Source organism: Miniopterus schreibersii (assembly GCF_964146895.1).
Source record: "Miniopterus schreibersii genome assembly, chromosome: 17".
Lineage (NCBI taxonomy): Eukaryota > Metazoa > Chordata > Mammalia > Chiroptera > Miniopteridae > Miniopterus > Miniopterus schreibersii.
In genome coordinates, this window is record NC_138117.1 from 12,919,568 (window position 1) to 12,931,587 (window position 12,020).

Below are 12,020 nucleotides of genomic sequence, written 5' to 3' on the forward strand. Positions count from 1 at the left end.
GAATCCACATCTCTTCTGATTTTAGGGCTGGGCATGCATCTCAAGGTGGTGTGGGGATTTGATTTTGACAGACTCAGAAAAGACTATCCTGGTTTTAGGATGGCCCTTTAAAGTGACTTCCATTATCCAGCTGGGGCTCTATTTACTATGCAGTACAAAGCAATACTGTTATTTGACACTATTTTTACAAATCTGTAATTCTTTGACTTCATTATTTCTAATAAAATTGACACAGAATTGGATATTGTCAGTACAAATATGTCTAAACTTCAACCAGTCCCTCAGATACATGTCAAATAATCTGAAATCTTAAAATTTGTTTAAATGATTTTTTCTTCCCAACTGTATATCTCATGTTTGCACTCAAGTCAAATTATTTAAAACCAACAATGTGAAATGAAAATATAGATCAAAGCCACAGAGTTCTTAAGTCTTGTACTCTGGCTCCTGTTCCTTTTTTCTTGGCCTAAAATGTCATAAATCTATCATTAACCACCAACTGTCCTGAATATTAAAAAAAAAAAAAAGCCAATTTAATTGAAAAAGATTAATGAATTGCTCATCTATTACTTTAATTAGCTTAAATTACAGATTGATATAAATAATTCCTAGAATGGAATGATTACTGTCTGTAACACTCTTATTTACCAACATCTTTTTTATCAGAATACACACATGCCATTAACTTACCATAAGTTTCTGATGAAAATGCATTAAAGAAATTCTACAGTCAGCATTTTATCACCCACAGCTTTTAATCTCCACACAATTCAAGTGACAAGGAAAGCGGCCCTCAAATAGCATTTCAGCAACACAGACGTGTGGGGAAAGGGGGGTATTTCAGATGTGCTTTTATTAGATTTCTGCATCTAAGGAAGCTGTTCAATATTAATTTCAGCATAAAAATATTACTAAGTTACTTATCTTCAGACATGTTTTTGCATCAGCATCTGGTGTATGTGCAAAGTGTTCAAGATTAGCATTTGGCCTACAAGTATATTCAGTGTTCTCTTCCTAAACTGAAGACAGTTAACTCTCTTTGGAGTTGTTTTTAAATCCAATCGTGTTTTTTTAAATAATCGCCCACTTTTCCCACAGATTGTTTTTTTTCTATGTTTAGGCATATTCTTTTTTTTGGGGGGGGGGGGGGAAGGATCTTAACAAGATTATCTTCCTGCATGGTCTTTCCTGCCACTTTCTGTCTTCTTTACTCCGGGCTGCTGCAAGGATTTAGTAGACAGCACAGTCTAGGATCAGCTGTTTTATTTCTAGTTCTATTAGTTCAAACTCAGATAGCTCACACATCTGTTTTATTTCTAAGATCACTGCCCAGGAAAAGTGTCCAGCTCGTTCTACCCAAACATAAACTTTACTATAAATAACCGAGAACCTAACAAATAACTGTTTGGGGGAAATGGAAGTGTGTTTAAAACTCTGAATTCTTCCAAACTATAGGCCTTAGTAATCTTCATTTTAGAGCCTTCCTGACAGCCCAGATCAGCTTCCCTCAGAAGTCGTCCCCAGAGTGAACAAACTGAAACCCTAGCCGGAAATCCAGGTATTAACATCATATTACTTGCTAATTATAAAACGCCATCTCACATACTGCCATTATTCATGTCTAACCCTTTTATCTAAAACACGTTTTACAATCATAGTTTGACAGCAGAGTGTACCTGACATAAGACAGTGGAATGATCTTTAATGAGCCAGCAGTTCAAAGCATGTAGCTTTCATGCATAATAACTATGTTGACTTAATTTGCTGCTCCACGGAAATAATTCTATTTGTGGAAATTCACCAAGTAAAATGGAATTTTTAAGAGAGCTTTACGAAGATGAAACTGGCTTTTTCAAGAGCTCTTTATATCTCCCTTAAAATGATAAGGTTGCCATTCTGACATTTTTTAAAGAACTTGGAAATTCTGATTCTTCTTATGAGAACTGCAAATATGTTCACTATATCTTATTTATGACCCCTATGTCTGCCTTTCTTGATTGGCACGAGGCCAAAAGGCAGGTCTGCATCAAATGCACTGTAGCTATTGAATTGATAAAAATACCTGATATTTTAAGAAATTTAGGAGGTCAATTAAGTGTGATTTCATTAGTTCTCTGATACTTCCAGTCACTCCTAAAGAAGATTAATATTAAACCTAATATGTTTTGAAATCTTCTGGCCTAATAACACAAAAATCTACACACTATAATAGAAACTAATACACTTTTCTCAAGCTGACCGTTAGTTTCCACTCTGCTTAAAATTGCTAAAATACAATAAATACAGTTCTTTAGAGTCCGTTCTGCAGTTCATTCTATTTGAAAGGGCAAATTTTTTTCATTTCACATATGCCATAAACTAAACACAGAAGAGTAGATCAAAAAGGTATGCCAGGTTTAATAAAAGTAGAAATTTAAATTACTACTAAATGCTTTCATAAATTACTATTTTCCTTAACTGCCGAAAGGAATGCTTTATTGGCCCGTACCAAGATTATCCTGGTGTCCTTAGTACTTACAATCACATTGACTTCTTTTGCATCAATGTAACATTTTATTTCCAAATTTTCATCTGCAATTATGTTGCTTTTTCAGGAATCCATCTCTGCATCTGTCAATACGGCCTAAATCTAGTCCAATTTGATGTCGGCCTGAGTATAAAATAAAATTCCAATCCAAGACACAGGAAAGACCCTCACTGAAGGAAAGACTATAGCAAAAGACTTATAATAGATCTAAAACTAGAACAAAGAATGAATTACTATCATGTAGAATTGTAAAGATTAGTGCCATTGTTGGAAAATTTTAAAAAAATCAAGTTATCATGAAATACACCCAGAAATCTGAAGCCTAGCTAATTTCATGAAGACTTTACCCAACATAATATAAATATTAGGATTAATTCCATGATGAGAGGCTAAAGACAATCCTGAATATACATTTGGATGAAATAGCTAACGAAGTGTGTCCATTTTTCTGCTGGATCTAGCAAGGTACCCCTTTGGTACGGGGAGCTTGATTTTAACAAGCATGTAAGAATTCACATTTCCTTAGTAATAACCCTCTGTGTACAAGAGATCCCAATACAAAGCACAAACCTGTACATCATAGGTCCCATTTAGTAAAACAGGCCTTGAAGAATTGATGTCCTGCAGCACACCAGAAAGCACGGAACGGTTGACCTTCTGGAAGTCTTTGGAATGGCTGAACTGCACCATGTTATGAAGGGCTAAGATCTTGCTGTCCAGCTCAGCATCCTGCCTGGTGCGGTTATGCAGTCCTAAGTGATACTTTCGGAAGTGCTTAATCAGATCTGTGGGGTCGTTGCCATAGTAGCCATATCCACAGATATTGCATTTAAAGTCCTGAAGCTCTGGAGACAGAGGTGCCGGGTCTGGGTTGTCATTTACCAGTAAGTCAGTTTGCGATTTATTCAGTCTCACACCCCCATCTGAAGGCACTTGTGGGTTTTTTGAGGCCACTGAAACTGGGCTTGAGCCTTGACAATTGGCTTGACCACTCTGCGCTTGCCCTGTTTCCTCCGTAGCCTTTGGTGACATCTTATGATCTTCCTTTGTCTCCAATGAGTCCCCTGATGGGGTGCAGGCCGTATCTTGAGGGTCATCTGCCTCTGCTCTTTGAGGAGACTTCAAGGGCTCGCAGACTCCCCCAGCAGCTGGAGATGAGAAAGCCAACATATTTCTATCTGTCACCTCATCATGTGGGTAGGAGGGGAGGCTCCCTCCCTTACTGGGGCTTTCATAATTGAAGCCAGGCTTCTCACTCAGGACCAAGCTTTTTAAGTCCTTCTTACTGCTGGAAGATGGATCTTGGACATGCAAGCTATGTTCCTCCTTATTATTTAGTTCTGCAGCATCACTCTGATCCGTATTTTCTGACATCTGATCTGCAGAAAAGTCTTTGTTCTTTCCCGATACCTTGCTTTCTGTACCTATAGGCTCCGGGGTCTGGCCCTCGCCTTCGCTAGCAACGTTTCTCAGAGGGGGGTTCTTTTTCCGGACCATATCTGTAAAAATATAAGGAAAAGGAAGAATACAGGGTTATTTGAAGGCTGCAGACATGTAATCTAATCTGGGACATTTTACTTATTCTAGTTAAGGCTTTTTAAGGTGCATAATAAAAAACTTTCTCTAGGGAAAAAAATCATTTTTAAAAATAGCAAAAAATTGAGACTAAAGCCAACAATTTACATTTGGAATATGTTTGTCACAGAGTGGCTCATTTATTTTTAAATGGTTTTATGAATACTAAAGGATTAATTATTACTAGCTCTATCCTTTCTATTAGTTATTCTTGCCTGCCAATTACATTTTTGCTCAATTTCTTTCTTCAGTTATAGTCAGCAATACACACACACACACACATTTATACATGTTATATATTATGTAGAATGTGTATACATATATTTATAGACTATATACACATGTTTATGTTTATATGATATGTGTATATAAACAACATAAATTGGAATTCAATGCTGTTACATATTGTACAACTGAGATATAAATATAGTTTCCACCAATATATCATCATAGTCAAAAAAACAGAAATAGCATGCTATAAACAAAGTGAAAACTGGCCCGATACTTTCAGGAATGAAGGATAACAAATGTTTTATCTCTGCCCTACTGTTAAATTTCTTTAAGTCCTATTCAGGGGGTTGCCTGAAAGTTAGAAGAGGACCTGGTATGCATCATAGTGGCCAGGTGGGGTTTTACTATAACTTTCTCCAGCACAATAGGGAACCTAACTAAGCTCTAGGTTTCTGTACATGGCCTGATGGAAAGAGTGCCAATTCCACCATCGGAAGCACACTGGAAGTTGACTTAAGCCATATGACATTATCATTTTATAGCTCAAAATGGCAAAATATTAGCAATTTCCTATGGTTCACCTTCACTGCTAGCTCAGTTGTGCCTTTCAAGTCAGTGGCATCAGTGAGCCGGGTCAAAATAAGAATGCTGCGACAAATTCCTCTAGTGGAGTCTAATGGATTAGAACTCTAAGGGTATAAGGAGACAGGAAACAATTTGTGTTGTGTCAATAAAAGAGTGCAGCAACAAAGCTAGTTGAGGACTGAGGTTCCCGACCTGTGTGCCTTAACCCCCCCGGCTGAAAAACAGGGAGCACTGGGTGAGGCTGTCATCCCAAACGTCCCCTGGAAAATCCACCTGTGACAGATGGATAAAATAAGCCTTCTTGGCTAGCAGGCTCTGCCACAAGGACAGATTTAACAGAGTTAGTTACACCATGATTATCCAAAATGTGCTGAGAAAATCCCGATTAATAACATGTCTTACTCAGTCATTTTCATCTATAATTTCTCACAAGGGCTGAGGGAACCACAGTGGCTTGGGATCCATGGGCATACCTTTGCTTCTGAAAAGCTGGTCAAGCAAAATTTTTATCATATGAATCACTGAACCACGGTAATGTACTGGTTAGAGTAGAAGAAATCGTTCATAACACAAAAATTCACTCTATTGAATAATGTCGAAAACAGTGAAACTGAACTTAAGGAAGTACAATGCTCTTCTTATACGTCACCAAACATCCCCAGAATCTCCTTCTTGGAACAACAACAACAACAAAAACAAGCATTTCCAGGATGAAGGGCTGAAGTGTGGAGGGAAGGGCAAGGAGCACTGCAGACCTGCCCGGCCTCTGAGGGGCGCGGGGAGGGGAACGGGTCTCCCCCGGTTGCATGTCCCTAGGCCCTAAACTGGAACACTGGTTAACTCACTTTTTAATGCGTGCATTTTAGAGTCTTATTTGGGGACGTCTACGTTTTAGGAGACAGCTACTTTTTTGTCAGAAGTGGCAGAAGTGGGGGACCTGTACCAGCACATGGAGGACTGGAGGGCAATTTTACAGGTAGTCAAAACAAAGCGAAAACGAAAAAGGCAACAGAAGAATAAAAAAGAAGCTTAAGAAATCAGTTATCATGTAAAATACCAGTTTGAGTAGAAAAATGCACCATTTTAACTTGGCTTAAAAAAGAAAATATTCCAGTTTATGGAGTATCGGCGTCCTACATACAAAAATGTGGCGATCTGGTTCAGCCACGGCCGGCCTTGCCCTCCAGAGCTTCCTGCTGGCTTTTTCCTCGGCACGTAATGTCTTCAGTGACTCTGCAATTTACTCTCTGCTTGGACCAGTACTGAAAACCCACATCATTCAAGTGTCATATTGCCCCCTTAATGTGAATAAAATCTAGCAATGATATACCAAAATGAAATAAATAAGGTTACACGAAAAAGATAAAAATCTAAGTGAAAGGCAGGATTCAGGAAGAAATGAGAATGAAATATTCCAATTCATTATAATTACCCTTCCTTCCACGAGGTTAGGAGGAAATGGTTTATGCCCATATAGTAATAACGTCAAGGTAAAAAACAGCTGCATTTCACATAGCACGGGAACAAAGATAAAGTATTTAAAAGTGAATAGATATACATATGTTAACATTAAAAAAATTAAATTATTTTTCTGAACAACAAAAGAATTGGATCTTGCTCATTTATTGTTATCATGAAGAAAAGTAAAGGTCATAGTGTAAATACTTCTTAACCAGCATCTATAGCGGCCGAGGGAAAATATGGTTTAATTAAATTATCATCCTTTCAAATTTCAGTTCCTTGGTCCACCCAAGAACAAGCCTTCAGAACCCACATGGCTCACTGATTCCTTATGTTGGATAGAGCTCTTAATAATATATATCGCAAAGAATGTTAAACTGCTAAAACTTCAAAGAAGTACCAGAAAGGTCATTTGGGTTTTATTTTTTGTTCTGGGGGGAAAGGGCCTGTTCTTTTTAGTTGCGTTTAAAAAAATATATATCGTGGTTAATTTAGTTGACTACACTTTGAAGTAGCTATAGGAAAAAATAATTTTTTTACTGGAATTATATCACCATAATTTTTCAGAATGACATATTATGTAAATATAAGCACATTTGCAATACTTCTAACTGGAAGAAACTCCCCTAACAAATCATAAGTTAGATACCGTAAGACTATAGCCACCCTCAAGTTATTATCTTTAAGACAAATAACAGATTGCATGATGTTTTACTGTGTGCCAAGAACTTTTCCAGTTAACATTTTCACTTGAAAAAATAGATCACATACTTGTAAAATCATACCCAGCATTGACTTCATAAGGCATGGGGCTGTAGAATGCTTTTTACAAGTATTAATCCTATTAGTCAACTAGCAGGAGGCTAATGCAATTGTCTTAGAAGAGGCTCGGAAGACACAGAAGACATTTTGAGAGCTGATCTGTACATCTGCAAAACAAAACAAAACAAAAAATTTTCCTTCCTAAATGATGTAAACATACTTTAATGGATCACACCTAAAACGCATTGCGATGTCAGCACTGCAGGCTACTTGAAAGATTCCTGATAAGAAGCTTGGGCAAATCTTGAGCAAGATCTTCTCCAGCACCTGGGCTGGAGCAACAGGACATAAAAGGGAACAGAGGTCATTTCACAACAGCCTGGATGCTGGTGAAGTTACTGAACCTCTAAAAGCCTCTCAACCCTAAGCATCATAATACTTACCTACATTAGGGTAGGAATAAAAGATCTTAACCAGTAAACGTGGAGGGGACATGCTTCTAGGAAAGATACGAAGGGCACCTGCCGAGGCTGCACAGTCACAGCTGAGGACAAGGGGCACCCATAGCCAGTCCCCGGCGGGCGCACAGTACCGGCCTGTGCACCATGCGGCTGAGAAAAGAACAGTCCAGTGCCACCGGGAATTCTGATCAGATCTACGCAAGCCTTCCCCGGAGCTACAGAAACATTAAACACTCTGACACGTGCTGTCTTCCTAGCTATTTGTAGTAACCTTCTATTTTCACTCTTGCTAAAATAAGCTTATAAAGTCGTGATTGAACCAGCTTGAAATCACCATTATACCACCGTTTTTTATTATCAGAATAAAATTATTGAGGCAGATATTGCATTAATGGTCCTAATATAATTAATGAGATGTACCATAAATATATATACTTATATAAGTATATATAATAAAATCACATACATTTTGGCAACTCCACTTTAAACATTTTTATTCTACTATACTGACTATTAAAAAAAAAGTTCAAAATGCCAGTTACAGTAGGTCCACTATAAATAACCATTTAGGTCATGGGGCTAAAAGTGACTTGGATAAAGAGGAGTTGAAGAATCTAAATGAGAGCCACAGGCTCAAAATTGCTAATTTCAGTCCTCTATTTAATTTGAGATAAAAAACTGACCTGGGGGCTGCGGGAGGGGGGCAGTGAGCATTCCCACATGTGTGTCATTAGCCATCTACACAAACACACGAATGCTCCTTTAGAGGCAGATAGAACCTCAATGCATATTATGTGCCAAGATATTTAAACAGGTTAAAAATACATTTAGTTTCTTTAAAATGCTCTATTTGTATTAATTTTCATTCCTGAGATATAAGACATTCCATTTGCAAAAATCTAAATCCCTACTCTTATTTCCTTCTAAATTAAAACTTAAATCTGAAAGCTTTCTTTGCACCTTTAATAAAAGAAATTATTATAAAAAAACAATAGGATCCTGTACTGTTTCCATGTTACAGTATCATTTAGACAGATTTATATAGTGGGAATAATCAGCATTAGAGCTTAAAATATAATTCTGGTAACTACTTTATCTCACTGATTAAAATGCTTAAATATATAAGAAAAAATCCTTTTTCTGTAGAAGACTGTGACTCACATTTTCAGAATGGCACCTTCACAGCAAAGGAATCTGAGTTTTCCATTATATTACCAAGATATTGTGAATTAAGCATTAATGAACTTACTTTTATTTCATATAAATTATATATATACACACACATACATTGGAGAAATACACTTGCTCCAAGAAATCTTGCACTAGATAATCAAATGAATTATTCAACTAATGAAATCAACTTTCACAGTAATTTTTTAAAAAGAGCTGCGATCATCCAATGCAGGTGAGAACTAGGACTGATTTCCATTAGATGAGAAACTACTTGAAGGTTAAGAACAATAAAGTCTATGTTCTCAGTAGCACCTTGGCCCTAAACAAAGCAAAGGCTCAACGCCTGAGGAGGAAGAATGGAACAGCAGCTGTGTGTACAGTTTCTGGAACCACCTGCTGACGTGATCAAGCCTCTTCACTTTGCTGAAACTCTGTTTTTATCCCTATAATGAGGGAATTACAATAAATTATTTCTAAACTGCACCCTGCCTCTAAGACTCGGTAATGGTTCTGATTAATGACTTAGGCACTTTAGAAAACCTTTCTAATATTTTCCTTCTGAAATCCTGTATCCAATATCCTTAAAAGACTTTAAATTTTAAACCATCCAACAACTAAGGGCAGCAGAAATCCCACTGATGTCTACCATTCACTCAGTTATATATTTCTTCCAACATTCATTCCATTCATTCATTCATTCATTCATTCAAATAAGTGTATATCCACATCAGCTATGTGCCAAACACATCCAGTGAGCTGACTTTTAATTTTATTATTCATCATTAATTTAAGAGAGGATATTTTTAAAAAGCAAAGATTATAAAAGAAACCCCTCTTTCTCAAAGAAAATTAAAACTTTTGAGTATCTTTCCAAATATCATTTCAAATACATATATCCTGAACAAGACTAAAAAGCGAAGGGAGCAAGACAGTGTCATGTGACCGCAGTCTCAAATCCTGCTGAGGAGGATTTTTATTGTAAGTAGCAGTTCTTATCATCATAGTATATAATACCACATGACATTTCCCCATTGTTTTTCCATACAATAAAACTATCAACTGTTTGAAATCAAAGCTTAACACACAAAGGAAAGACATGATAGTCTTCTCCTTAATATATCTGTCTTCCATGCCTGTTTACATATCAACCGCCTAGGAGTTCTGAGTTATTAGTTAACACATATCATGAAGCTTTTATTTAAAAATTAAAAGAAAAAAAAAGAACAGCAAATTGTTTCTTTTGATCAAAAGTCTCCCACAAAGAATTTAAAGAATTAAGTGATAGCAAAATAAAAAGGAAGGTCAAGTATGGGGCCTATACAAACTAGATAGCTTCCATATGAACAACATATAAAGTTTAGTTTTTCAAGAACATATGTGTTTGCTCATTGGTTTAGGAAAAAAAAATTGAATGCTGTCTCCTCCATATATACAGATCAAAATCAGATTGCTTAAGTGAACTATAAAATGCAAGGGAACACTGTTTATCCAATTCACAAACTCAAGAATTGCTGAGGGAGTTTAAATGTTTTCCATTTCTTCAGATTCTAGGGCAGTGCTTCAATGGTAGATGGCTTTTCTTGTAAACGGCTTCAAACTTCATAAACCCAATGTCTGATCCTGCTCTTTGCTATCCATGTCTATTTCCTTGCCCTCTGAATTGATTGTTCCTGAATCTTTAAAGGTATTTTTGGACATCTTAAATCCTGTTGAGATTTAAATGTCATCACCTTCAAACAACTCCCATCAAATAAATCTCTTATTAATTCACATCAAATTAATCCAAAATGATCCCCTCTATTAACATATGCTCCAGAGCACAAAGCCCATTAATTGTCATCTGGACACTAGAACTAACCCGAGCCTCTCTGAGATAAAATGCACACTATTTAGATATCCTATTTCAAAGAGTTTTGATGCTGGCCCAAACACATTTTATTAGGCTCGTATTTCATCATGCTATGCTCTCTATATTTTAAATATCTCATTTCAAATGCACTAGTCTAGGTAAAAGAAGACAGGTTAGTAATAATGTCATATTTGCCAAAATTAGTCTCCATCTCTCCATAAACATCTTAGAGAAAGAGTATCACTAACCATTTTACTTGTATATGAAAAGCACAAAACTTTTTTTGCCCTTTAGACTTTATGGTAGAAGTCTAAATGAATATATCTGGGGGAAATGAAGCATGCGCCAGTTTCACTCAATGGGATAAGTGAAAGAACCCAAGCAGGCTTCACGGGTTATCGGAAGGAAGGGGGATTCTTTTCCCTTTGGTAACAGGTGAGAGGCAAATGTATTAAAAGCTCTGCTTTGAATGAGATCCCAATTTCACTAAGCAAATTAAGAAACGTTACCATTCGTGTCCCCACGTGTGTTGTTTTTCCTTTTGCTTTCCTCTCAAAAAAAAAAAATTAAAATAATCGAAAATGACAACCGCTGATTCACACAAGTCAATGGGAGCCTGTGCGTGCCCACGGGCCGGGCTCGGCACCATCCTTCCTTCTGCGTTAAACTTAAGGACGTGCCCACGAACCCGAGAGCCAAGAGCCAAGCATAAAACTGAAGCTGGAACAAACAGCTCATGGAGAAGTATAAGTGCATTTACAATATTAATGGTTATGGTGTGACTGACATTTTATTCATATGTAAATTCCATTTCCACGGATAACAAAAATGAGCACAGTGTTTTGCAGGAATATCTCTGACTTTCCACCATTTGCAAACAAACATTAAAAGGTGGTTTGATTTTAATATATTGATATTATTTTGTCTACTTTCCAACCTGTTATTCAATAGAAGAGAAAATCCCAATGATTAACACAATCCAGGAATGTAACTGGCTAACAGCTATCTCAGTTCTCCCATAAAAAAAATCTGTGTCAACCACTGCAGATCTATTTGGCAAATTGATTCCCATATTCAGTACAATGAATGCAAAGTCCGCGTACTGTGAAGATTCAGCAAGGACACTGCCTTTCTTCACAGCACTGGTAAGCCAGGTGTATTAGGCAAGATTTTTGTTAATTTTTTCAGAGTGCAACTAGACACAAGATTAAAACAAATGCTGCGAAAGCATACTGAGTGCTTATACTGATGATACATATATATTTTAAACGTACATATGTATGCATTAAACATAATATTTAACACAATGTGATATTTAACATAATATTTAACATACATGTATGTTGAAATGTATGTTAAACGGCCAAAGTGAGTAGCTCACTGAACATCCCTAGGG

The 12,020-nt window shown here is 36.7% G+C and overlaps 1 protein-coding gene across 5 annotated transcripts in view; it reads right to left on the bottom strand.

Moving 5' to 3' along the window:
- Positions 1-12,020, bottom strand: part of TRPS1 (transcriptional repressor GATA binding 1) — a 220,077-nt gene that overhangs the window by 173,502 nt on the left and 34,555 nt on the right. For 3 of the 5 annotated variants that reach the window (XM_081116453.1, XM_081116450.1, XM_081116454.1), the window contains exon 2: positions 3,098-4,026. In XM_081116453.1, coding sequence (XP_080972579.1) covers positions 3,098-4,024 — 927 coding nt within the window. In that variant the 5' untranslated portion in view covers positions 4,025-4,026. Of the gene's footprint in view, positions 1-3,097; positions 4,027-7,150; positions 7,309-12,020 lie in introns of all 5 variants that reach the window. The other 2 variants (XM_081116451.1, XM_081116452.1) reach the window with 1 other exon arrangement.